The 27,908-nt window shown below is 42.0% G+C and overlaps 1 protein-coding gene and 3 long non-coding RNA genes across 13 annotated transcripts in view; 3 read left to right on the forward strand and 1 right to left on the reverse strand.

Moving 5' to 3' along the window:
* Positions 1–2,823: 2,823 nt before the first annotated feature.
* Positions 2,824–27,908, forward strand: part of LOC148645343 (uncharacterized) — a 42,075-nt gene continuing 16,990 nt past the window's right edge. Inside the window, exons 1-2 of one of the 2 annotated variants that reach the window (XR_015928234.1) lie at positions 2,824–2,959; positions 4,260–4,357. This is a non-coding gene — a long non-coding RNA (uncharacterized LOC148645343). The remainder of the gene's footprint in view (positions 2,960–4,259; positions 4,358–27,908) is intronic. The other variant, XR_015928233.1, reaches the window with a different exon arrangement.
* Positions 5,367–9,648, forward strand: LOC148645344 (uncharacterized). Of its 2 annotated transcripts, XR_015928235.1 has the most exons (6): positions 5,818–5,948; positions 6,236–6,449; positions 8,305–8,460; positions 8,599–8,683; positions 8,885–8,938; positions 9,400–9,648. It is a non-coding gene; the product is annotated as an uncharacterized LOC148645344 (long non-coding RNA). The 2 variants fall into 2 exon arrangements; XR_015928236.1 differs by lacking the exon at positions 6,236–6,449 and having other exon boundaries at positions 5,367–5,948.
* On the reverse strand, positions 10,358–13,360 carry LOC148645345 (uncharacterized). Of its 3 annotated transcripts, XR_015928504.1 has the most exons (5): positions 12,959–13,360; positions 11,909–12,039; positions 11,348–11,399; positions 11,166–11,216; positions 10,358–10,637 (listed from the first exon to the last, which is right to left on the reverse strand). It is a non-coding gene; the product is annotated as an uncharacterized LOC148645345 (long non-coding RNA). The 3 variants fall into 3 exon arrangements; XR_015928503.1 differs by having other exon boundaries at positions 11,348–12,039; positions 12,959–13,346; XR_015928502.1 differs by lacking the exons at positions 11,348–11,399; positions 12,959–13,360 and having other exon boundaries at positions 11,909–12,155.
* On the forward strand, positions 17,137–26,744 carry zfand2a (zinc finger, AN1-type domain 2A). Of its 6 annotated transcripts, XM_088612170.1 has the most exons (11): positions 17,194–17,265; positions 17,448–18,203; positions 18,916–18,997; positions 19,378–19,472; positions 19,990–20,121; positions 20,426–20,577; positions 20,840–20,965; positions 21,763–21,820; positions 23,852–23,928; positions 25,208–25,292; positions 26,386–26,744. In XM_088612170.1, exons 3-11 carry the CDS (start codon positions 18,943–18,945, stop codon positions 26,413–26,415), a joined length of 810 nt encoding a protein of 269 aa, XP_088468296.1. In that variant the 5' UTR covers positions 17,194–17,265; positions 17,448–18,203; positions 18,916–18,942; the 3' UTR covers positions 26,416–26,744. The 6 variants fall into 6 exon arrangements, with proteins under 6 accessions (XP_088468295.1, XP_088468296.1, XP_088468299.1 ...); XM_088612169.1 differs by lacking the exon at positions 17,448–18,203 and having other exon boundaries at positions 17,137–17,265; XM_088612173.1 differs by lacking the exon at positions 17,448–18,203 and having other exon boundaries at positions 17,256–17,395; positions 25,208–25,342.

Genomic DNA, 27,908 nt, shown 5'->3' on the forward strand with positions numbered 1-27,908 from the left:
AACAAAATCATGTCTCGCACACTGCCTCTTTGATTTTTTCAGTATTTTACAGTGTGATAAATCCCACCAATCAAAGGGGTTTGATTTTTTTGGTAGGCATTTGCTTAGCAGTTGAAATGGCTGCTCTTGGATGTTCTTGGCAAGCTCCAAGTGAGTTTCCAGATCGTACAAGCCAAATGTGAAATTTAGCCAGGGTTAACACCCCTAATCCAGCAAATGGTGGGGTGGGATCTTCAATAACCTCAGTTTAGCATCTTACCCAAAGGACCTCACCTCCTGCAGTGTCCCCTGTCACCTCGCTGGAGCTCTGATTTTGAAGTCTGGTTGCAAGGAGTGCCACACACTGATTCACTAGCACAGCCTGGATCTCCGGACATCCCGTTCCTGATTAGGCCCGTGCTGAGCTGCTGAAATCTGATGAGATCTGCAAGGTGGTAACATACATGGCTGTAGAGAAATAAGCAATTAAGTCCAACAAGATAATATTGCCTGGACATCTTCACAATCGATTTATGGGTTGTGATAATGAAGAAGGAATTATGTTTTGATGAATTCCTTGAACAATGGCTTGCCCATGTTTCAAACCCAGGGTTTTTTATTTACTTTATTTTATTTTATTTTAGTGCTTTTGTTCCTGAGATATAGCACCTTCTTTTTCAGGTAATTATGTGACCCTGTACGGCGACTTGACAGCTAGGAACCCCATGTGGCAAGTTCAAGCACTCTGTTGCTGGTGCAAAGATAAGCATGTCCACAATTTTGTTTCTGTTTGCACGGGGGTTGCGTTTGATTCTGCATGTTGTACCAGTGTTCCCTGTGTGTTGGTGTGAACAGGAAAATTAAATTTGGCTCCAATATCGTACTGTAATCACAAGAGTTGTGGGTTTAGCCTTAAAAAGCTAATAATAGCAAAGAGTTGCATGTTCTAATACTTGTAGCTATGTCAGTACTTTTAAAACCGAAAGAAGAAATCAGTTTCTTATTGTGTCAGTTTTCAAAGGAAATCAAGGGACATTGAAAGATTCGACCTGTCTTTCAAACCACACATTTAAAAATACTAAGTTAGCAACTTACTGTATCACAAGACCATTGTCTTACTCTATTTTATAAAAAAAATACAACCAGGAATTTTTTTATAGGGGCACTATGTACAGAATTGACCCAAGTAGTTTATAACACCTCTGCAAAACAACATTAGAAACTCTTAGTGTTTCAGACCTTGCTAATATTTGCAAATATTTTTATTTTCACATAAAATAATTGAATATATATCTAAGTTTTTAAATAAAACGTCATTATCCATATCTTTGTATGGAAGTGTTGAAGAAGTTTTATTATTGTAAACTTTAATTGAACATGTACGATTTATTTTCAGTTCAGTTGAATCCAAAGTACTTTACTCATTTCCAGAGATTCAGATCATCAATAGTAAAAGGTTAGAAATTAGTGTCAACCTTAAAATCACAAATCTGTTTAAGGAATATATATAATCCATAACCAAATCACTACCTTTCTCTCTTAATTTATTTCTTAAATCAATTCCTGAAATAGATTGAGCTGTGCTGAAATGTTTAGAAAGAACACACTTCTAATAATGTGCAAAGAAAATTGATTAAAGTAATGTTGTAGTGTCCCTAGAAGGCTTCTGTAGGAACCTGTCATTTTGGCTCAAGCCCTGGCTGAGGTGTTTCTCTGAGCCAAGATGGCTTCTGAGCAGGCAGGGATCTGGAAGCTGGTGTGCGTTATTGAGCTGGACACACCTGGCCATTCCACATGAGGATTTTAGAGCTTTTGGGATAGGTTCCCATGGAATTAGCCCAGCCCCCGTAATTAATGAAGAGGCTTATAAAAGTGAAGTCTGGGAGGAAAGCATTCAGATTGTGCTTTGAATTGGAGAGGAACATGAGAAGTATTCAGTGTGATGTTTGCCTATGCTCCTGTGGCTCTGGAGTAGTGGGATTTGTTTGGTGAGAAGTGGAAAATCCAACCAGAACTGTTCCTGAAGCAATCTGATCATCTGTAGGAACTGGGAAGCCCTGCTGTGGCTTGGAAATGCAGTAGGTGATGCTGTCCAGTAGGGGGAGCTACATGTGCTGGGATGTTGTGTAAAGGATGCGTGTGCCAGCTCATGGGTAAGCTATGTTGGGGTGAGCTGAAGCTGTGGAGTAAAGTGCCTTTGCAGAACTCCTGGTCAGTGATGCTGAATGTAGATGTTCAGGGTGTTTCATGCACATTGCTTTGTGTCTTGGTATTTCAAAGAGGGGTAGGTAAGGGGTAGGAACCAGAGATGAGCTCTAGTGTTAGTTGGGAGCTGGAGTACCTGTATTTCCTATTGGTCAGTTGTTCATATACTGAGGAGCTGTTTCTATTGGTTATTAAGAGGAGGCATCTATTCAAATTCAATTGGCCAGATGTAAGGAACTGAGCAGCCAATTATATTGATTTCTAGGTAGCCAGTGACAACACTAGATGACAATCTTCATACACAGGTCTGTGAAGGAGGATATGTTTTAAATTCCTGAAAATAAACTGGTAAGTTTACAGATAGTTGTGTTTTGTTTAAATTAGGCAACCTTCTAACCTCTGAATCATTTTTACGTCTTCTTAAATACTCTTAGCATTATAATAACCACAAATGAGTTAAACCTGAGCTCTTATTATAAGTATCATGTTTGACAACAGAATCCACCTACAGTATAAAAAATGTTGTGTTTGTGGGTATGTAGATGTATATAAGTTTGTCATGTGTATTGTATGGTATTTATTCAGACTGCTGTGGGTGGTGGAAACTAATCGGTTTCAAATGTTGTGTGTGGAGGCATGTTGATGAGGGAACTCTCTCCAATTTTAATCGAGAGTGTGTGCATTGTGGATTATTTCAGACCTGAAGGCTTCTTCTTCTGGGAAGGAGAGATCCTGCACACTGAGCTTGTTAGAGGACACAGCTGCCACAATGCAGGTAGGAACAAAAAGTTTTGTTTCATCTTCATTTGGCAACCAGTGCACCCTTATCAGTTTGTGTTACAGAGCGAAACAAGGAGTGGAAGAAGACTGTTGCCTTGTTAAATCAAGAGTACAAGCATTTAGAAACTCTATCATCCTATGTGTGTGTACTTCTTGCTGGCTTTTCATCTGCTTTTAACACTATGCAAGCAAACAGGTTGGTAGGGAAGATTTTGGATGTGGGAGAACATCACACAATTACTCAGTAGATATACAATCTTCTTCCTGGTCGGTGACAGTATTCGTGAGTGAGCTTGGGGAAGACTCTCACCATCAGCACCAGCACAGTGGTATCCCAAGGCTGTGTGCTGTCCCCACTGCTTTTCACACTGTACACTAGTGATTGTGTAGACCACTATTACCAGCTTTGTGGATGATGTTGCCTTGATGATGTTGCCTATGAATGATGATGAATAGAATCACAGCCTGTAACCCTGTAACTGTGAAAGGAAAAGATATTGAAAGATGTTAAAAGAATATAAATACCTTGGCACTGTTATTGTGTAAAAGTTCACTTGGACCATCAATACAAAGGCAAGGTATTTGAAGGTGAAACAGAGGTTGTATTTTTTAAAGAAGTTAAGATGTTTTAATGTTATGTTGTTATTTGCACATTGGTTGTCTGTTTTGACAGCCGAGTAGGTGGCACTCTTCCCTGTGGCCCATAATTTCCATACCAAAGCCCCAGTACAGAGACTTTAAATATCCTGGGTCCAACAGGGCTCAGACAGGTCATTTCAACTCAAACTGGGACTCAGTATTGCTAACAGGTAATTGTACATGCTCCTGGACTTACTACTGTACTAAGCATGTTGAGTCCAGACTAACCCCATGCAGATTTAGATGAGATAAAAGGTTATGAGCATGAATGGTATGATTTCAGGGCCACGTTGTCCTAACAGAAATCCATCCCTGACACTTGCTGTTATTTTAGACAGCTTTAATTGGGTTAGGCTTGTCTGGCAATTTGTTTATAGCACAGTTCTTTGAGATAATAAATTACATAACGATATACACTTTATCATATATAATGATTAAACAATAGACGTTGTATTGATTATATTTGCCTCTAGGCTTGAGCAACTGTCCCTCCCTGTGCTGACGACCCAATTCTACAGAAAACCTGTCATGAGTTGTTTTGAACTGTGGGGATTATATTTGTATCTGCAGTTAAATGTGGGTGTCTGTATATATACAGTATATATTAGTGCCCTGTATTGATTGATGGAATGATTGTATTTCTCAACTCTCAACAGTGCTGACAATCAGGCCTTTCCCCTGAGTCCCTGAGCTGGGGGGATCATGAGGACCACCTGGACACTCAACACGGTCTGCAGCCTCACCTGCATGAGAGGTCATTCTGAACAGCAGGTTCTTACATCATTAAGAGGGAGGAATGATGCAAGGGAGAAAAAAATAGACCATTACTAATTTTTTGGGACAAATGTTGATATGAACAAGATTGAATTGTTAGGAAAACAATATACTGATCATTGTATCTGTTAATACACATTCTCTGTTTTCATAAACAGCTCTGCACCGGAGTAACACATTTGAACCTTGTATCTCTTTGTCTCTTGTGCTTCAAAGAATCAATTTATAGTTCGGTGTTTCATGTTTTGCTTTCTGAAAGAAAGGAAAAGTAAACTGGCTTAAACAAATCAAGAATGGTTTTCTTTACAAAATGTTTTTTTCTGAGTAAGCTTCCAGTTTCTTTCATTATGTCTATGCTGTGGGGATTAGACAGATCTCTGAAACCCGGAAAGACATTAAGATTGATTTACATTTGATATGTATTTGTTCTAAAGTAATAAACAGTGCATATTGCTGTAAAGAAAAGCTTTTGAGTTGGATTCTGCTTCATGCACATTAAACCCTTAAATGTTAGTTTTTCTGTCACTGTTAAATGTTTGACGAGTTTGTGAGTGCTTCTTCCTCTCAGCATATACTGTACATAACTTAATCTTTAAAAATTAAGTTGCTTCAATGCTTGAGTCTGTCCTCACAATGCCTACTCCAATGTGGAAGGGTGTTCACAGCTGTAGTGCTGTGGAGCAGATAGTGGGTGTGTGGTATAGTATCACACAGGTGCTAATTAACCATGTAATGATCTTTCAGAGGACAGGCTGCTCTGCTCATACAGGACTGTGATCATTTTTCCTCATGTTGTGCTCAGCCACAGGAAACCACATTAAGCTTTTCTGAGATGTTTGCATTTTCCTTTCAAAATCTTGCCAACGACAAACATTCCTACATGAGACTGTTTGCAATTAACATTGGAGTCTCTTGTCTCTCCTGCGTGTTCAGTTTCTCAGGAGTCAAGCTGCAAGCAGGACTAGATTCCAAGCTGAACCTGCCAGGACTAGAGCTCAAGGCTGGAGTTGCTCGTCCAGTTCCTTATGGTCAGCACAAGAGCAATATTCACTTAGAGGGGGTTGTGATATTAAGCAAATGCAAGGGTGTTCAATTTTACCAACAGGAATTATGCAAGTTCATTATGTTAGCAAGCAAATGCTTGTCCACAGGCTGCGTGCCTTTATCTATTTAAGCAATAGCTGGAGTTTTACAGGCAAGGTGCAGGTAAGACGCTTGTGCAGCAACTACCATGAAGATGAAGCACCCAACATTCATGACTGACAGGCACTCTGAGCAGCCTGCAGGAGCAAAAAAAACGCATGTAGGTTTATTAAAAGAGGAGGATGATCCCCTGTGGAGATCCGCTCTTCGGACATAAAGTGACCACACAAAGATACCAACCCTGAAAGTCACATTTAAGGAACGAAACAAATACTAATTTATTGTAAAAACTGAACAAAACAGTACAGTCGTAACCCGGGCGGCTGTTATCCAGACGCTCCGGCGGCCCGCAGTCTGGAGCGCTGGGAGAGGAAACGCTCCAGTCAGGACAGCCGGCCGGAGAGACGGTGGGCACCTGGGACCGCGAGGTGAGTCCGGCTGCTGCTGCTTGAACAGGGGAGAAAAAGCGTTTCTAAGACTTATAGTCGCAAATTCTGGCCTCTCGCCTTAGCCTATACAAAGGTGGTAGCACCACTTTTGGAAAGCAAAAATAAGGTTTATTCGCAGGGAGGTGATCAACGTGATATTTTCACCACACTAAGATTAAGTGAACGCAGCTGTGGGCTTCTTCACAATCTACTGCTTTGCCATTCTGAGAAAAGTCAATTAGTCCTGGGGGTTCTCCGACTAAAACAAAGCTCTTTAAACCCGAAAGCAAGAGGCTCTGCAAGCAGAGTGCAGACCGGTTGGATTCTCACCTTCGAACTGACCGCTCATCTGTCCAGTTTCACGCCACACGGGAGCTCTGCGCTTCGGCGTCCAGGCTGTTGTAGAGGACAGGAAGGCCGGGGAGCTGGAGAGGAGGAACTAGGGAATAAGACACCTACTGAAACACCACTAACAGACCTGAGCAAGCATTAAAGATACAGGTAGCCATTTTAAATATCAGCAACAATGATTTGTTCCATTTCGCCTGTTTAAAAATACGAAAGGTGATGGTTTAGTTTGAATTCAACATCTCTTTGAAAGCCATTTCTAAAATCCAGTTCCTAGCCGCATTATTCTTCTGCTGGTGCAAAGTCGCTATTTAAGGACAAAGACGCAATACTGCTGCCAGAGCAATTTTTAAAGGAGACTAATTGAAGGCGGATAAAGATTAATCACACCTGGCTCTGGACTGTTAATTAATCAGAAATGTGTAACACACGGGTTGGATTCTGGAGTTGGCATGGATCCCTCAGTCTTTCCGACAATTAATTGGAGTCAATCCCATTCCATACTTTTAACTACACCGCTGATGAAATAACCGTATTAAAACTTTAATTGAGGATTTACGATCTGTTTACAGTTTAATTCAAAATACAATGTTCATCCCCATCTATCATCAATAGTAAAAGGTTAGAAGTTAGCGACACCCTTGCGCCAGAAACAGTTTCAGAATTCCCGTCTTTTAGCTTTGGGTCAAGCAGTAAGAATTATACTGTTAGTGTTTGACAGTCAGTCTCACCTGTGATTACTGTACTGTACGTCACTCATTGACCGTGGTTCCTTTTTCACTGTAGAACCTGTGTATACAGTGTAGAACACGCTATAGACTTTTAATGCCTTTTTAATTAATCAAAATGAATTTGCATCTCTTTCTCTTAGAGATGACACTTATGAGTTAATATAAAACTCTGCTTCCACTAGTTTATTGTCAGCTGTCGGATATTCATAAACAACACCTTCACTACCTGCACTGTGCATTTGACTGCAATAACTTTCACATATGATAGTATATGAAATAAAAGCGTCTCTCATAGTAATAATAAGAAGCGATGTGATGCCCCATTGATTGCAAAACTAGTTATTACATCCTTGTCACTATTCTGTTTTCTATGCATACACCAGTTCACTTTCTATTTACATGCATTGCTTTTGATTTTTAAATCTTTAAGCTTCTATGTTGAACCTTGTCAAACGCCCATGGAAATATAAATATACTGTCGTGACACCTACTGTTCTTAAGGAACTAAAGGGATACTCTGCCCAAACACCAGCTGGGGTATAAAACATTTAGACCAATTTCATCGTCCATGTAGTTTTATTAAAGTTGTCTTCAGAATCATTAAAGACATTTAAAAAAAAATAACGTCTGGTGATAGAGCAAACAGTGGAAACCGCCTTGTCTCGGGACTGTGACTTGGCTTTAGTCTGAATAAGAGATGTACATGGCCGGTATTCTGCATGGCCGGCCTGGTGGCTCCGCGGGCTGAACCATCGGACACGTCTAAAGTTCAGAGAGCAGATCGACTCCCGGAGAGTCGTGTGAGTTAAAGTCGAGCCCCGAGCCTCCCCGTCAGTCTGAGACCTAATCCCCGGTCTGAGACCTAGTCCCCGGGTGAAGCTCTCATGCTGTCGGGGTGAGTTTGTAGAAGGGGGTGTTCTCTACCACGCCGGCCGTTTTGGGGGGCTCCATTTTCGGGGCCTTCCAAAACAGGGCAAATGGGGGGTTTATAAATGCGTAGTTCGGAAGTCAATTCTAAAAAGCAGCCCCTTATACCACTGTGACACCTGCAGGACAGGTGTGGCACTAGCAGTGCAAGAGAGGTGCAGTCCTAACTAGGAACGACAGGGGTCTCTCTCCAGCACATTTCTCTTGATTCGACCAGCTGGCCGCAAGTTAAACGAGTCCAGCAAACAGACTCGTAAGGGAATGCTACTGTGTTAGGTTGTCTGAAAATCTTCAGCCGTTTTTATACTTTATGTATGATTTGGTGAGTTCAAGTTTCTTTTGATCTTCAGTAGCGTGAGTGCTGAGCCCTTGTAACCGAGCGCACAGCTGTCATTCAGGAGCCGAGCCCGCCCCCAGAGTGTCCTTCCTCAGCGGACACGCCCCGTCCGCCTGTTCCACAGGTGCGCCCGGCAAGATGGCGGCGGGGAGAGTTTCTGCGTCGTGAGGTGCGTTTGCGTTTTATTTCAAATTTTCTTTTTTTTAATGCAAAAAGTCAAATTTCACTTTGAATACAGTTAGACATAAATGTATTGTTGTTGCAACTTTTGTTAATTGCTTTTGTTTCTCTTTAATTTGTGTTTTAGGACGCCGAAAAGAGTCTCCTGCTCGTTTGAGCGTGCTCTCGAAGTTTTAAAAGTTTGCATTCAGCGTTCTTGTACTACCTTTCATGTAAGTATATATCTTTTTTAAATATGGTATATCTAGCTCTTCTTTTAACGAAAAAACCTGTAATTTGTCTTCAAACATGTGCTGTAAAGTCAGTAGCTGTGTAATCTCTACTCTTCGGATTCGTACTATAATAACGCAGAAATGCTAAAATGTTGTAAAGATTAAACCGACTAATTCGTAAGTTTTTCTTTATTTCTCCAGGTAACAAAAGGATTTGAAAAACGGACCTCCACTTATGAAAGAGTTTTTTCCAAGGTAAGTTATGTCCCTACCGTCCGCTACACTATTTGTGTAACTCGATAAAACAACACGTATTTCCCAGCATTTTAACAAAAGAACAGTTTTCTACCAACTTGATCACTTCTTTTCGTTTCATGGTGCTTTTGTGGAGTAAACTCTAAGGCGCTGGTTCTTTTTTATGATACTTTTATTCATCTATTGAATTCATTGTGTAAAGATGGATAATAGCAACAAAGTTTATCGGTGGTTTTCAAAGCCGAGTTTATTTGAATATTATACATGCTGTTACCTGGACTTGTATTTACAAGTAGCATTGGATTTCTATGTGGCCGAACGTATTTTCTAAATAATGGAGTAGTGGGACTGAGATGTATTGGTTTTTTCCCATGGTTTATTGTTCAATTTGAGTGTTTTTAAATTTCTTGATTTACAAGTCCGATATCCCGTTAATTTGCTCCTTTTTCTTTTGCCTTCAGTTCTGCGGCTCCTGGTTCTCTGCGCTCCGACGATCTCCTTTCCAGCTCCACTCCAGCAACTCGACGAACGTTGGCCAAGTTCTTCTCGACAATGTGTGCTTTTTGTTACATTTGATTTTTGTTACCAGTGGTTTGATCTGTAATGTCCCGATTCAGTGCTGTATTTTATTCTTGACCTGCATGTTTTCTGTTGACTGCTGCTATTGTATGTGCTGTGAATTCTGCAATAAAAACTCTCGTTTCATTGTCTGCATTGTCCTGTATTTTCGAAGGTGTGAAGTGTTGTCTTGCGGCCTGCGCCACGCACCGCAAGGCGACAACCCATCGCACTGACCTGGAAAAGTGCGAGGACGCCCGCCTTTTTAGATAGTCTGGGGGGAATAGGGTCCCTAGGAGGGAGCGTGGGTCTAGCCCTGGGGGGAGGAGAAGGGAGGATAGCTCTAGCCAAGCCCCCTCACTCCCAGCAGGAGGGGAAGGCAGGCTGGAGATGGCCTCGGCCCGAGAGAGAGGAGGCACCCAGGGTGGACTCAGCCTATCAGTCACAGCTTGCAACTGACAGTTTTCTAAGTCCACACCCCAGGAGACCTGCCTCTCTGCAGGGATCAAAGCCACCACCAACCTGCCATCCTCTCCTGCCGGGAGCGAGTGGGCCTGGCTAGAGCTGCGGTCAATCAGCCAGCCCCCGCCTACCCCTCTCCAATGAGGGGGGGTGGGCGAGGCTCGGCTTGATTGCTACCACACCCCGAGAAAAACCCCAGATACTAAGTTTTTTGGCGGGAAAATCTGGACACGCTTAAAAAGGGGGTAGCCTTTGACCTTTTTAAGTCAAAAAGCGATAGGGGGTCCCCTTGCGGCCACAAACTGTAAGCAAAATCTCTCCGCCAAAAAACTCACCAACACCGGGATTTTTCAGGGCCAAGGGGCTACAGAACTCTGCACAAGAAATCAAAGAACAAAATCAAGGTTCAATCAACAATTTATTGAGCGAAAATGGCATACAAAACAAAGCATTACAATACGTCGGATGCACAGGCTTCAAAGTGAAAATAAACATGCATTTCAATTACAAAGTGTCAAAGCACGGCTACATTAACGCTAAATGTTACAAGTCAACAGAGTAAGAAAACATTTGCAAACAACTACAAGCAAAGATACAGAAACACACAGCACGTTACTGTTTCTCCGAGTTATCAGTCGAGGCAGCGACCGGAATGAAGACTGGAACTTCGTTGCAATTCCTGTAAAACAACAGAAATCAGTATTAACTTTCGGTTAGAAACAGGATCTCGAAATTATCCTAGCTACTTTGATCGAGTTTCTGAACTGATTCACACGTTTAAAAGATACAGTAGCAATAAAGCGATTAGCCTGGTGCAACAGAGTGTTCTGTTCAACAAGGTATAGAAGCAGTTACATTTAAAGTGTGAATACAGGAACACAATACAGCTCCAGTGTGTCGATTAGAGAAAAGCACATTCTTTTTACTGAAACAAGTTCGTAAATGCACGAACAATTTATCCATATTGTGATGCATTTTGGAAGCTAAAACGGCTTCTAACGAATTTGTATTATGCGCATTAAAAAGAGCGACATTGATCGCAGTTTTAGCAGAAAATGATGCTATAAATAGCAGGCCTACAGTGTTGTCGGGTCAAAACCATTTCTGCCCTGGAGAAATATAGTATCGTCTAGTTTGAGTCCTCTTCTGACAACTGTAGTGTACTTCAATACGATACGTGTAAACGAATAAAAAGCTTTATACTTACAGAGATAATTTCAGCAGCTGAGCCAAGTCCGTCCTGCCCGAAGACACCAAACTGGAAACACAAGAACACAAGTATTTAGATTATTTAAAGAGAATTTAAACTACGTTTTCACCAGGGCAGAGAGCATAGAATATATCTCAATAAGACAGGTGTAAAGAAATGAATAAAATGCTTGTACTTACGTTTATTCTTCCATTAAGTGCGAGTCATGTCCAGCCCAAAGACACTACTGAACTGAAAACACAAAAACAACACGGTTTAAAGACAACTGAAACTAAAAAGCATTAGTTGCAAAGGAAATTTTATACCAAAAATATAAGAACAATCTCTAGACATACTCTGGAAAACAATGGGGAAAAAAAACTTTAAATTCTAGGTTGGCTACTGTTTGTTCGGATAAATGCGCACGCTGGGTTTTGTGAACAAAGTTCACCAAGTTTTTGAAAACGATTACAAGACGGATAATCGACGTTTTAATTCTGCTAAAACGGTGTTTTTCTTCGATGTAAAAGGAATACACACGTTGTGTGTGTACACAAGGGGCTTTTTAAAAATAAGCGAAGCGCTGCAAACTAACAAAAATAAAAATTGCCGGTAAAATGCTATTTAGCTCCCAAAGAAAATACTATTTTAGCCTTTTCATCTGCGACGTTAAGACAACATAATTACATGAGTTACATTTAATATACATTCAAATAAAGGAAAAATAGAAAATAATCGTAAAAGACGCGGAACAAACTCACTCAGCTCCGCTCTCTCCAGCAGAACCTGGCGCACAGGTGCGCGGGGCGTGGCCTGCGAGAGATGTCATTCGAGTGGGCGTGGCCACAGACTGACGGTGCAGGTCGCTTTTTTTCTTGGCTCCACCTGAAAACTTGTTAAAGATATCGAGCATGTTTACAGAAGACCCCATGAGCTACAAGTTCCAAAATCTTTTTTTTCCCCACAGCCTACTGAGTAATCACAGAGCGTTTATTCCTTATTAGTATCTGAAAGCCGCATGATGTGAATGAAATAATGTAGCAATATGCAGGCGAGCTTTGGGCTCTAAAGTTCTCTGCAGGACACTTACTGTTCTATAACCTGATCTATCTTAACTCTGTACCAAGAAGTCAGATTTTTAATGTGTGAACGTTTATCATGCACTTAATTTACCACCTTTCTACTTCTAATTAGTCATGCAGCGGATGTGTTCATGTAATAAGTTACAAGAACATGAGAAAGTTCAAATGAGAGGACAGTATTTGATCCATGTAGCCCTTTTGGTTACTGATATCAGTTTGATTGGATAGTCTCATGTAGCCATTGCTTAAAAGTAAAGAGGCTGTTGGTTTCAACAAAATGGCTGGATTGCTTGTGCCACTCTCCCACAACTCTTTGTGTAAAGAAGTTATAAATACACTTCACCTTGACATCCTTTCATGTTTCGCTAGGTTCATGTCAAAGTAGTCCACATTGTATTACTGCAACTTATTTTTTTCAACCGGTTAACCGCAGTAGCTAATTTACTTGTTAGGATGATGTTCAACACTAGTTTACTGGACTGAAGTATATATTACATTCAAAAAATGAAAAGTTCTCAACCTCAGTGCAACCCCTTTCTAATCTTTAAACCCTCCCCTAAGCATTACAACTAGATAAAAGATCAGGAAAGCTGGAGTTTACAAAAGAGGAAGTGGAAGAAGATTTGTAAGAACCCACAGCGACCCCAGAGACCAGGAGAAACTGGAGATGATGGCTTTACTCGTTAAACCAGACAGACCCACCAGTGCTTTTGAAGAGTCAGGACCTACCTGGCGGGAGATGAACCATTTCCTAAGGAGGTCTAGAGCAGGATCAGCACCAGAGCCAAATGGTGTCCAGCAGAAGACTCCCAAGTACTGCGAGAGGCTCAGGCGCAGACTCTGGGAGCTGGTGAAAGCAGAAGGGAGGTAGAACTCAGTCAAGGAAAGCTGGCTGATTGCAAAGAGGTGTGTGAGGCCATGGGGGTAGTGGCTGCCACTATGGACATCTCAGGCTCAGAGTCTACAATTCGCTGATGCCTCTGTCCTCTCTGATCTCCTCTGAGATCATGCCTCAGGTCCCTCACATCACCAGGCTCTTCACTCGTGGTGTGTCTCTTGTGGATTCTCTCTCTCTTCAGCTCTGGTTGAGATTGGGAATGCTAGAGGAAAAAAAGCTACAGTTAAGTAATATAACTGTCTTGGGCTGGTCTGTGGATGCTCTGTTGGACCGGTGGCATCCAAGGAACATGTGCAGGGAGAAGTTATGTAGTACTGTATGTAGTATACAGTATGGCCTGAAACTACAGGTATGTAGTTTCAGGCCAAGATTCAGTGAGGGTAAGAGAGTCAAGCATGGGTGGTTGTCATGATCACCAGACCTCAACCCAACAGGACAATTTTGGTCTTTCCAAGAACAGGATTTACTTAAACTACAATAGGTTGTGTTTTTGTGTGTATGGCATATTTTAATAAAGTTTTTATTATGCAACATTATTTTGTATTCTGCATATTACTGAAAAATGCAAATAAATTAAAATGCAGAGGGTCTTTTTATCTTTTTCATTCCATTTAGAACCCAGGGAGTGGTGTATTATTCCATTACTCATGCCTAATAAGAAAAGTGCAGATAATTGTAATTGCTTTCAGCAGCAGAAAGCATTCGAGCAAAAAGTACGTACAAACGCCTTGCATAAGAGAACAGAGCTTACAGTACTTGACAGAAAGATTACCTTACTTCTGTTTTTTTTTTCAGAAAAAGAGAAATTATGGGGAATTTTTATATATAGAATTAAAAGATAAGATGGATGTGCGCTCTATTTAAAATACCAAAGGACTTAAATTAACCTGTAATTTAAGCACACACAGAAAAAGAGATTTAAAAAAAACTAATTATTTTCAGTGTTGTACTTGCATACATCTTAAATGATAGGACACAGTTCTTTGAAAGATTAATAAAGTTGTTGCCTGTTAGGTATTTTTCATTGAATAGAAAGTAGACGGCATATAAAATCGTAGGAATATTGGGTTAGACTTTAGTTAGAGATGTTGAAAACCCCACTTTTCTGTTCATTAGGCAAGTAGCAAAGGTAGACTGAATAGTAACTAATGTGACTTCTAGCTCTGTGCGCGTATAGTGTTTGCAATTAAAATATTGCAGAAATCACCGTATGCCAACTGAATCATTACATACACCAGCTCTTAGAAGGGAACAACACGTCTGGGCGGGGATTATTTGATGTACAAGACCAGTGCAGGGCGGCCCTGCGGCCCGGTGGCTGGCACTGGGGTGCTGTCTGCGCGTGAGTGTGCGTATGTGCGTGTGTGCGTCTGTCCTGGCACCCGGGTCCTGCCTTGCGCCCATCGCTAGCCTAGATAGGCTCCCCTGCGTCGGAGAAAAGCTGACTTCCAAAATATCAGTTTTTAGAAATAAATGAATTTAAATAAAGATTTAAATGAACTCTATTTCAGAATAAGGTTGAAAAAATATTTCACGGTTAATTTTTTTTATACAAAAATTGGATTTGTTGGAAAATGCATGGATGGATCAATGTGTACTGCTGCCTGTGGAAGACTGCAGAAATGAAGGCCCAGTAAAACTTTGTTTTAGCAGACTAACAGAGGGGAAGAGTGTCCATTACTGCTGGGTGTCATAGTTAAATTATAAATGACATTCTTTCAGCCTGAACAAAAATGAGAATATGAGAAAAATATACATACAGCGCTATACATACTGTATACCTACTGGATCTTTTGACTTATTTTTTTAACAATTGCAATCAACACAGCCAATTAAAAATTGTCCCTATGCCTTTTTTTTTTATTAAAGATACACCCGCTTTATTTTATGTGTCATAAATATGTACATTTCACTAAAGTGTACAAAACACAGATCTGTCATCAGCAATTGACCTACCACTATAAGGAACCATTGTTAATCCATCATTGCAAACTGGCCAAATCCAAAGTCTGTTAAAGGAAAGTCTTCTGAACCAAGGGTTTACTGTATATGTATAGTCATTGACCCTTCTTTCACCAGATAATGCCGTAACATGTTCTTAATTTTAAACCAACTTCCCCCATCATTTCTGCCTGTGCCAGGTTTGTGTTCAGCTGGATGTCAAGACCTCTGAGGATTTTAAATACTGGTACCATGTCTCCTTGCAGTCTTCTCTGTTCAAGACTGACTAGGATCAGTTCTCTTAGCCTGTTGGTCAGAGGCTGTCTAGTCACAAGTTGTGCAGAGTGCGGAAGAGGACAGGGAGCTGTCTGGAGGACCTGGAAGCTGCACAGTCCCGCAGGTGGCTTAGCTGCTGTGAAGGTGCAGTGAGAAGGGGGTCATGCCGACACACTGCATCAGGAGAAGACTTCTTGTTCTGCTTGTCCTACTGGTGAGTGCCAAGAGCACGTCCCTAATTCGACAGGAAGCTCAGTGTCAGAGCGCCTGGCTGTGGGCGGAGGGAGGGCGTTTGAGCTACCCGGAGCTGAAGAGACAGGTAATTCCCTGCACCTGCGTGGCCACCGTGTGCGACTCCGCCTGCGCGGGAGGCCGGTTGCCGTGGAGACTGAGGTCTGCGACCTCCGGCTCCTCCTGGCGTAACAACACCTTATTATGGCCACAGTTGGCTAATGGTCCTCTCTGTAGTGAGGTAGTAGTTCAGGTGGGGAGCTGCGTCCCCCAGGAACAAGTAATAGGTTTATCCCTCACACCTGAAGAAGGCTCCACGGCCAAAACGTTGTGTTCTCTTTCTTCTTCTTTTTTTCAGCATGGAATAAACCTCTTACTTGTTCCTCTCTGTAGTGAGACACACGGAGCAGGAAAGCAGACATTAACCAACTCTACCATTGCGGTTTCTGCTGTTGACTTTACTTGATGATTTTGAGTGGGTAAGAAGGAAGACGCCTATAAAACAAATCTTGCGTTGCATAAAAATGATCTGTTATCTGCCTAATTATATTACATACTATTATATTTGCTTAACCTTAGTGTAATGGGTATGGCTGAGTGAGAATTGGCATAGTGCCTCATACAATATGCTATTTGGCAAGTGTCATGCTGTATTTTTCATTCTTTTCACTTTTTTTCTGTCTCTCTGTGCCAGGTCTGATCCGCAACTCAAGGATCGTCCATGACTGTATCATAATTAATGACCACCTAAACAAATAGTGCGTGACTCAGCCTGTCGAGATGGCTCGTTGTGCTAACTGCATTAAAACGCAAGATCACCTTCACAAGCGGCAGAGAGAGATAGAGGAGGCCTCTTCATCGCAGGAGGTGGGCCCATTCTCCTCTGAGTTCCTTTTCCCTGCAACAAGCACCTTTTGCTTATCTGACTCCACTTGAGCAGTTCTGATGCAAGGACAGGATATCTTTTTGTTTGTTTGGGTTTCACTGGGTTTAGTCCTTTGTTAATGTTAAGGATTATCTTGTAAAGTACTCTCCAGTCGTGCTTGTAATTTCATACAGATTAGAACCTGGTGACATCTAATTTATGCACCAATAAACATTTACAGTATATTACCATATTAACAAGGAATGCTTATACACGGTCCCGGATAGTTCAGGATATGGAAACATATTAATGTTCCTCATATAAGTCTTATACCAGACTCCAAGGCAGTAAAGGGGCATTTTCAAATAGCTTCCACATAACGTGGAGTTAGTCAAACACCTTCCCTGATATTCACTTATTTCAAATTCAGACATACAGTATAAACTAATTTTCCAATATTTTGGGACTGCAAGGATCGTTTTTTACGCAATTATGTGCAAAGCCAGAGCACAAGAGGACGAGAACTGGCACTGTTAAGAGCGAGGAAGAATCTGCTCCCCAGTCTCTAATCAATTGAGCAGCTTCCTCGCAGTGGCAATCAATAACTGGCACAGAACGGGAAGGGGGACAGCCCATCTGCTTCTTTGTAACACAAGGCTGACAGAATGACCACAGTTTATGCAACGTCACTGAGCCCTCTGCGTCACTGAGTCACGAGGTGGGTTCTAGAAAAATTTACGTGCTGACGTCACGACGAATCGGCCGGGTGCGTCCTTAGGACGAGGAGGAGGAGAGTTAAAAAAACGGAAGAACATATAAGACAAGGTACTGTACACTGGTTTTATATTTTAATTCCGCAGGGCAGGAGCCTTTAGGTCACCATTGCCTGAATCGGAACTGGTAATTATCGATTCTGCAGACGTCCAAATTAGATATCAGACTCAGCGGTGTTCCGGTAAGCGTTTCGGTTTAAATTCATGTGTTTTTTTTCCCCTGAATGTTGTCAGCTCGGCAGTAATGCAGAAGTTCTGAGTCACGGCGTTGGTTACGAAGCAAGGGCTACCCACATACTCAACCCGTTCGTAAAAATCAAAGGTTGCAGACGTGCTGCTGTAGTGAAGAACGCATGAGCCCCTGGCTGAGCCGAGGCCTGGGCCAGAGGGAGCGGGTGTAAGGACCGGCTACCCGCTCTCCTCGCACGATTTACCTTCCTGATCGCCCTCAGCTGCGGATCTGCTTCGGTCCTGAGCAGCAGACACACGTCACTCAACATCGTGCAACACGCCAGGGACATATTCTGTCCATTCATGACGCTGTCGTTTTAAACTGTGAGATTGCTTTACGGGAAAACAACAACAACAACACGATTGTGATCTTTATTTAACAAAAAAGTTCCCTAGTTTTCTGAAGGCTGGTGCGAGGGGTGCTGGATAGACAGTCCTGGGACAGGGCAGGTCGGTCCACTCAGGCTGCCGAAATGCACCGCTGTACTAGATTAGTCTTCAACTGCAAATCTGCATGTTAGGAGGATTAGGTGGATAGCTGTCAGAAATCACGACCCTTGAATGCGTGTCAGTTTCGGTGAGGGTGTATGACACTACGTTGGGCAATGCCCCTGTCCGCGGCGTGATTCAGCACTGTCTGTGTAAACAATGTCCGGTGACGTCAGGAGCTGGGAGAACTGGAGTATCTAGACACGCTACACATGAAGGACGTTGTAAGGCGTATTAACAAGCGCTTTTGGAAAGACAGTCGGCTTCCAGGTAAAGGCTCAGTTTAAACGTTCTGCGTGTGATTGTTCAGAATGCGGCGATAGCATTGTTAAAAGGGGTCGATTTAGTGGATAAGAAACGTTTCGTCAATGTCCAGCAAGCTTTGGGGGGAGAAAAACTAAAGCAAAATACGAAGAATGCTTTTGGAAATGTCAGACCTGTAATTTAGTCTATTTAGTCTGTTCACTAGCTCAGATATATTCCAGTCAAATCATGGTTTAGCAGTTACACCAACTATCTTTTCTCTGGTCTTTGGTGATCACTGACATTTTCTACACTTCTAGTAATCTGTATTGTTCTGTATCTGCTTTGACTCATTACTGACATTGTCTGACAACAGTCAGACAATCAGTGTGCTCTATATTATTTCTCATCTCCTCGGCATCTCCTTCTGTGTGTTCAAATGTGTTGTTGATACTGGCCATGTAGAAGGGCACAACAATGGATATGCTGTCGAAGAGTTTACTCGGATTATCAGTTCATGATGTAAAAGGTACAGCAGGCAGCCCTAGTTTTTCTAAGTGTTAACTTTGTATCTGTATTGTTTCTTATCGAAGATAAAAATATGTCATAAGGAAGCTAGCTATATTCATAATGCTTTAGCTAGATGTGGAATAGGAGACCTCTTAGAACATAAAAAGATGTGTGTGAATCTTCCTAGGCTCATTGTTCAGTTGTTAATTACTGTTCTGAATGTCTCTAGGTGTTGTTGCACAGATCTTTGGTGACAATGGAGTTTCCAAACCTGGGAGAGCATTGCTCAGAGAAGTCCTGCAAACGCCTGGGTGAGACAACTCGTACTCTGCTGCTGGGGGTCCACACACCTACCTTGGTTAAACCAAGACAGTGGCAGTGTGGGAAGGGCTTCATGTCAAGGGCTTTTTATCTGTTAAACTTAGTAAAAGTCAAGTCAAGTAATCAGCTGTTGTGAAGTTAGAATCTCAACAAAAAGCAGGCGATAGAACATCAGGCTTCAAGTTTAGCAGAACTTCAACTTCCTTTGGTCAAAGTCCAGAGAAGAGCATCTTTTAGGCTCTGTTTTTACTTTTTCTTCCTGACTCAGTGTTGTTTGCTGTCATGTCGTAAAAGTTTAAGATCCTTTATCGTAGGAACTGCTTCATAGACGTTTGTGTTTTGCAATTAAAATATTTGATGTGTTTCGCAGATTTTCTTCCCATGAAATGTGATGCTTGTCAAGAGATTTTCTGTAAAGATCACATTACTTATGTAAATCACAAATGTACATCGGCATACAAAAAGGTACGTACTGTTTGTCATGGCTGTATTTGTGCTTTTCTGTAGCCCATATTGGGGGATTAGATGCTTTATTACCTCTTATTCTCCTCGCTTGTAATGTTATACAGAATGGGATCATCACTCTGAGCGATCATGACTGAAATATTCAGAGCTTTGACAAACTCAGTCCTGTGGGCTTTTTTAAAAATCAACCTGTAAATCACAAACTAGAAGACAACAAGTGGAAATGACAGGATAGTGCTTTTAAAAGTCAGAATACAAGGCACCTTTTACACAAAAGGTATGCGAACCAAGGTACCCAGCCGTGAAATCAAAGCTGATAGGAATAACTACTTCCTGTAAACAGCTGATGATGTCCTTAAGTCCCTTATCTACTGGAAAAACGAAAGCAGCTGGACAGGCTGACAGCGACCCCTGCTTTGTGAAAGTCCTGGTGTTCTCCGTCTGGGAATGTGCAGTCTAGCGTGTTTCTAGAGTCCAGATGCTCATCTGAACCCCGACACCATTCATGTCTCCCCAGGATGTTCAGGTCCCGGTGTGCCCTCTGTGCAACACCCCCATTCCTGTGAAAAGAGGAGAAATGCCCGACATTAAAGTTGGGGAGCACATTGACAGAGACTGTAAATCTGACCCTGCTCATCGAAAGAGAAAGGTATGATTGAGTTCCTCAAACCACTGCTTGATTCACATTGAAGAGCGTTCCTTTACTTATCGCTGGGTATGAGGCTGTATGTTCTATTGTCTTTGTTTATTTAGAAAGCGAGTGTTTGTCAGATACATTATTCAAAAGGTATTAATTTTTTTATATGTCAATAGAAATTATGCCTTTACTAGGTAAGTCTTTTGAGAAAAAAGTCTTATGTAAATTGACGACCTGGAGACCCATTTATCCAGCAGAACACTAAAGCAGCGAAAACAATTGGTTATGTATCACGGGCTGTCTTTCCTTTCATCAGATTTTTACAAACAAGTGCTCCAAGGGTGGCTGCAAACAGAAAGAAATGATCAAAGTGACTTGTGAACAGTGTCACTTGAACTTCTGTCTGAAACACAGACATCCTTTGGATCATGACTGTACGTCTGATGGCCATCCCCTCTCTAAAACTGGGTAAGGTGTATATTTTGTAAATAGTATGGAGTAGTTTTATATTTTTCAATAGTATAGTACATTTTACGTTAGATTTTATATACATTTTGTAGAATAGAGCATTAGCCTGTATAGTGTATAAGGAAGGAAATACGAGTGAGTATTGTGTAATAAATCTGAAAAGTCTTTTTCAATTAAATATGAAGAACAGTTGTCCATCCCTTCACCCCTTGGCCCTTCCTTTAAACCCGGAGGTGTGGAGTGAAATGAGATATTTTTGCAGACACGCTGCTGTAATGAGATCCCAGGCAGCGGCTGCCAGCGCTGTAGCCCCCCCTGCTGGTAAAGCAGCCTCCTCCAGGTCTGTTCCCAATGGGCTGAGTGGAAGAGCAAGATCCCAGCCAAGCAGGTAGGACCCTGCTTTCACAGGACCAGAGCACCGTCGGCGGGGGGTGTCTGTTGTACCACGTCAGCTGGGAAACGATATTGAATTGTGAAGATGAGTGCAGTGCTGCCTGTACATGCTGTACGCCGAGGCTGCCTTGTTGTTGACTGGTCCGCAGTGTGATGCCCTAGGGCGCACATGGAAACCCGAAGAGTTAAAGAGGGTCTGTTCGTTCTCGGGCCCCACGGTGGCGCATGCCGGGGCTCTGGGTCAGTCCCAGACCCGGGGGGCTGTCTGCGTGCAGTTTGTATGTTCTCCCCGTGTTTCGCGTGGGTTTCCTCCTGCAGTCCGAAGACACGCTGGTTGATAAACTGATCAGTCGACCCCAGTTGGAGTGTGTGTGCGCGTGTGCGCGTGTGCGCGTGTGCGCGTGTGCGCGTGTGTGTGTGTGTGTCCGCGTGTCCCCTGCCACGGCCTGGGGTTCTGTCCAGTGTGTCCCCCTGGCCCCGGACTGGCACCAGTGGCTGGAAATGGGTGGGCGGGTGGAAAGCACTAAAATCCACTCTGCGTCCGTCTCGTTGTGCCACGTTATCCTGCTGGTCAGACTCCCTCCCGCATCCTTGCAGTCTCTGGACGTCCCGACGTTCATTTCATACAGACTTACCCTCGCCGCTGGAAACGCCCCCCTGCCCAGGGTGGGAGGGGGAAAAAAAAATAGAGAAAAAAGTTTTGAGAGAGCTGACAGGTGAAGGGTTCTGGGTAGGAGCTGCTGGCAGAGATGCCCCCGTTCATGTGTTTGTGTCCTCTCCTCCTCTCCACAGAGCAGCCGCAGCCCCAGCCGCAGCCCCTCCTCGCTCCGCGTCCCTGCAGGCTGGAATGGTAAGAGCCCCGCGGCCCGGGCCCAGCCAGCGCCACGAGCGCCACCACCGCCGCGCGGCACTCGACACGGGAGACTCGCGGCTCTGCGCGGCGGCTTCTGAATATAGACATATCGAGACCGGCGCTGTATTCTCTGACACATTCATGACGTACGCTATGAGAGCTCGTTAGTGAGCCCGCGCAGTCGCCTTAATTACATTTATTTACCGTTTTTGTACTTCTATTTATTTTCTTGTGTCACCATAAGGGGGGTTAGTAGGGAAGCAGAATTTGACTATACGCAGAAATGTTGCGAGTCGACTGTACCGTGTGATGGTTGTGCATAGTATTTTGTGAATTTCTAGTCTGTAAGGCTCACGAAGGACATTTCAATCAGTCCTGGCCTGTCGTAGCAAATAGGTTAGACACCCCTGACCTAGCTGAATGACGGCCTTTGACACTTCAGAAACGGCCACTGTAATAAACACACATTACAGTGGTACACACTGGTAGACATTTTACACAATTTCCACACTAGATTATGAACCCTGACGTTAAATTTAGCAAGTATTGCATAATTCATCATTGCTCCGCGAAAAGTCACTTCAGGGGTAGTAACCGCATTATGCACAAGCCGAATATGACATAAATAATTGATACTCACCAAAATATGGAGTAGGCAGGCATTCATATTAAATGTTTAGGCCTTGCATATTAGAATTGTGCTCAAGGTCTTATGAATTAAAGGCTTCACGTTGTATTTGTTATACTAGTAGTGTGCAACATCACTGTAACACACCAAAGTGTCATTTAGATGAGCAGAATTTCATTTACGAAAATTTGCCTTAAAAATATTATACATGTGTGTAATAGCAATCCATCAACTTTATTTGTACAGTGCTGATCCTAGATAGCAAAGCAATCCTGCTTAAGCTTTAAACCTCTTAAAAATCCATCACTGTGTCTCTAGGAAATGAAAATGTAACAGTATGACAGGATCAGCGTCAAACCTGAGGTTGGTGCAGTATATAATGCCAAAATAATTGCATGCACCAGGTTCAAGTCTTGATCTATGTTTATACCAATAATTTATGATTGTGTAATAATTAGTGGATAGAAATGCCACACATAACCCAACACAATGTGGTATTATTGGTAGTGAATACTTTTGCAAACTACTTTACATTCTCCAATAATTGCTTCGTCTAAGTTCAGTGTTCTGACTGTGAAGATGTCAGCTTGCGTTGGTACAGTGTCCCCGGAGTTGCTGTCTGTCTGATGTCATTTACTCTGCACCTGCTTATTTGGATGAATCTGTGTTGATTTCTCCAGGAGCTTCATGTGATGCCTCAAGGGCATGGGCTAGAAAGTTTAACATTTTGTATGTGAACAGTAGAAAAAAAGTTTCCTGAGCGGTGGCTGGGGCGGAGCAGTGGCTCTGTGGCTCAGGATCTGCGCCTGTGGCTGGAAGGTTGCCGGTTCAAATCCCACAGCCAGCAGAGGAATCCTACTCCGTTGGGCTTCACCCCAACTGCTCAGGGATGCTGTACAATGGCTGACCCTGCGCTCTGATCCCAAGCTTCTCTCTCCCTATCTGTGTGTCTGTCTCTCGTGGAGAGCAAGCTGGGGTATGCGAAAAGATGAATTCCTAAATTGTATAGGGCTTATAAAGTGATGTTATGTTAAGCTATTGGAACTCCTAAAAAGTCTTATTTTATACTGTATAATGCTTTGCAATATGCAGATCCCCTTACGTAGGTTTGTATGATTTCCTTACTGTATATGTGAGGATTCACTGTGCGCACTAAAGGCGAAGGTGGCTTTTGAGTTAGTTCCTTGGTGCTGACAGCCAACAGCTAAGAACTGTAGAGAGGGAGGTAGTTTGTTTCCTACCCTCATGTGCTGCGGTAACTCTCAGACACGAGAAGAAGTGATAGTCTTTGCAAGCTCGAGGTAGCTGTCATTTTCTGGACTTGCTGGATAGTAATCAACACCGAATCCACAATGAGCGTATTAGGACTGACAGTAAGGTTTTGTATTAAACTGTTCCAGAGTGAGGAGCAGGCCCTGCAGAGAGCTCTAGAGATGTCCTTGGCGGAGTCGGCGACCAGCACACAACAGTCACTCAGGTAACAGATTATAATTAAGGCTCATTCATCCCGAGATGGATGAACAAGCCAAATATTTTTTCCCAGTAGATGCTTCTACAGTGCCCTCCAGATTTTTATATCCCTGATGAACTAAGTCTAGAAATAGAAATAAAAAAAACATTATCTCTTCTATACATCTTGTATAATGCCTTGATTAAAATGTTATATATAATCATAATAACATTGCACAGAGCAATGTTCATTTTATGATAAACAGCTGAATTCTAGAAAATCCCGTGCTCACATTTGTCCACATCCCTGTAGTTAATATTTTTTAAATCCTCCTCTGTCATGAGTTACACTGTCAAGATGCCTCTGGAATTGTGGTAGCAGGTTCTGGCACTTCTGAGGGAGGGATCAATCCCCTATTAAGGATCGCTCAGATCCTCAGTTTTTCAAATGTTATTTTTTCATCTGACCTTGCTCAGACATCATCCCAGGAGTTTTGGCCAATTCGAGTTCTTTCTTTCAACCCAGTCATAAACGGGTAGTTTCCTTGTGATGCCAGTTTATATGGGCGATCTGCTTACCATTAGATTTACAGTGGCCTTGTAAACTTCTCATCTCACAGGCTATGGCGACAAGACCATATCTAGAAGTATCCTCGGTCTGGCAGGATTGCCACTGTACCAGTAGACGTAATCTGTCAGTAATAGGGGAATAGTAATTGGGGAAAAAGCAGATTATTTATTTTTGTAGATTCTTTTAGAACCAACCTCCAACTTGATCAATGACTTTTTGCCTGCAGTCTTTGGAGAGCTTCCTGACCTTAACCACAGTGATTCATGTTCGTACTTGTTGTCTTCTGTATTGTACCTTTAGTTTTTACACCCCAGGGAAATGGGAAACATTTAGGAGCCTCTATATACATTAGCTAGTACTTAGAAGTCTGAAAAACATGACTCTTCACCTTATGCAATGCTCTTACAATTACAGCATATGTTAGTATAATTTTAAGTAAGACAAATCAATTAAAATTATGAAATTTTGTATTCCTTTATCATTGCGCATGTTAGTCTACTCTGGAGGCTCCTGTATATTTCGAATTCCCGAGTGATTGGACTAGATTTATCCAGTTTCTACGTTTTGGAGAGAGAAAAGGGTCACAGATAAAGGTTTTGTTTTTTGTAACTGCCTGGGTGAGATGGCCGAGAAGATGGCAGGCGGTCTTGAGTGAGTGTCTGTGGGTGGGTCAGGCCCTTCTGCCAGTGGAGTGTAATGCTGGGGAATCAGTCTGACGGCGCTGCGCTCTTCTCAGCCCCCAGGAGCAGGAGGATCTGGCCTTGGCTCAGGCCCTGGCAGCCAGCGAAGAGGAGTACCAGAGACAGCAGCAGAGACAACAGGTATCCAGAACAGTTACCAGTCAGTAACATGCTAACAGGAACTGAAGTAGGTACATATTCACAACCTTCCAATGTGTTGCGTCTTTGCAAGGGCTTTCAAGTGACTCTTAACTGATACAGGGAGGAAGCGAACATTGCCTAAGTTTTGCAAACCACGTGCAGATGTTTCATTTTCAAGTATATGTATATTGGACATTTCTGCGTAACTAAATTAAGAATTCAAATCTTATTTTGCTTAATCTCTTGAATTTGTTTTCCTGTTTGAGATGGGTGGACATTTACAGGATGATCTGTCCTTCATCTTTTTATTCCTGTATTAAACGACCATAAAAAAACAGGCTTTTTCAGTTTGTAAAACCATCTAATACTTTGTATCTACTTTTTGCTTCTAACACTTAGTGCCTATTTCAAAGAATCGTAGATTTGTCAAAAGTAAGATGGATGATATACTAAACAATTTTCAAGTGGACATTGAAGTGGTGAAATTGATTTCCAGTTGATTTTGTAAATGCTTGTAACTGCTGTAGCTTGTTAGAAAAAGTGTGCAGTTGAATTTTTTTATCCTTTCTCTGCCCGAACTGCTTTAAAGATTGGGCTGCATGACATTGTATTCCTGCGAGCTGAGCTTGTGTTACTGGTGGCAACCCAGAGCACAGTTTGAATTTCTCATTTAGCATAAATAAGTCTTGCTGAGCCTAGCACACCGTATTTCTTATTTGACATACATATAGCTCATCTTGTCTTTTCTTTCACTCCTAAAAGGTTTTCCAGATCATGAAAACTTCAGTTGGCCTAAAAAGTAATTTTCCTTATGTATCAGAACTCGATGTATATATAGTCTGGCTGATGAGCTGAGTTGAATTACTACAGGTTGAGTCTGCAAGGTGAAAGCCGTGATTTGATTCGTAGTACGACACAGCAAGATTTAGCTCAGTATAATGTCTTGACTCATAAATGTACTACTTTAATATTGCCCTAATGCTAACTGGGGTCCTTTAGGCAAGGGTAAAAAAAGTTTATATCAAAGAAAATAATTTGAATAGTCATTGTTTTTGAATGCAGCATTCTAATATTATCTTTGTTTTTGAAACAGGCTAAACAGTCCAGCTGCAGTATGTCTTGATCTCCTGACCTTTTCATGGTGCTGGAACACTGCCTCGTACAATAATTCTGTCCGTGGACATTAAAATGGGGACTTCAGGAATGCTCTTCACTCAAGCTTCTGGTTACTACAAACCGCCAGTCCGACCTAAAGATCACACTATATGATGCTGTATATTGCCTATTTTCTTTCAACACTTCCTACAAAATTCTTATTCTTTTTATCAGAGATATATGCTTCATGCCATTGGTAATAGCTCTGTGACTATATATTTCATATATTGATCCTGCTAACCAAGACAATTGCCTTGATCGATAAATGTTTGTTCAATAAATTATTGTATAAAATCACTTTTTTTTTGCATTTGTGTAAACTTGTTGAAAATGGCTCTCTTAAACACAGTATTGTCAGTCCTGTCGGGATGCACATCTGTATAAGAATTTTAGATCACTCCTCCCTTTAGCACCTGCCCATCTCCTCCAGGTTGGCTGTGTTTGACTTGTGACCTTGTTTTTTACTTTGTTATAGAAATTTAGTTGGTCACAATCATGAAATTTCTGACCACACCCCAAAAGGTTGGATTCGTTCTCTTTTAACTGGTTATTTGCTTCAGAAAATTTCCAGCTGGAAGATGTTTGATAACAGTTCACTTCAAAGCATAATATCGATCTCCATATCCGTACCAAGACAATGTGGGGAAGCAATAAAACACCATCTGGGTTTAGGGTTTATTACAAAGTGTGTTGAATTTAAATCCAGGAAAGTTTTCTTCAGGATTGACAATACACTACTACAATACTAGTAAACTAGGAAAGAATATGGCATTGACTTTTGAATGCCAGAGAGGCTCATTCAGGATGGCCAGACTCTGATGCCGTTTTTAAAACAATAGGTAAATGAAAAATGTAAGCGATAAATTATGTCCTGGCACAAGCTTGTCTTTGTATATATACAATGAGTATTGAAATAGGACCAGAGATCTCGAAGTCTGCCTGCTGATGTTGGTGCGCCTTTGCTGCCTGGGCTATAAATGTGAGTGATGATGCCAAACCTCAGGTACTGTATACTGAGTTGATCTCCAAGACAGTCCATTTGCTACAGTCACTACAGTAGCACGATTTTCCATATGTATCCACCTACCTTGTACCTTCCACTTGAAGAGTTTAGTTCATGTTGCCATCTGTACCATCACTTCCCCATTTCCATTGATCTGAATGGTGATCAAAAGCCTTAGTCACTATACAGTCATCCAGATAGGTACCCATGTGTCATAGCCTTAGAGCCTACAGTATGTTCCTTTGCAGTGCAGCAAAGCTGTGTGGCTTTCGTTTAAGTTTCAGGTGATTATGTGTTTTGTGATCATCATAAATGCATTATGCATTCAATCAGTGTCTCCCTTTACCTGACATAAGCCGCAGTGAAACGTGTTTCGTTACTATAGCTGTTGTTAGTGTGTGGTTACTGTAAACATTTCTTCATCCACCCAGATTTCTCATTGAAAGGTAGAATTCCAA

The sequence above is a fragment of the Lepisosteus platostomus genome, chromosome 19 (genome assembly GCF_059453375.1).
Source record: "Lepisosteus platostomus isolate fLepPlt1 chromosome 19, fLepPlt1.hap1, whole genome shotgun sequence".
NCBI lineage: Eukaryota > Metazoa > Chordata > Actinopteri > Semionotiformes > Lepisosteidae > Lepisosteus > Lepisosteus platostomus.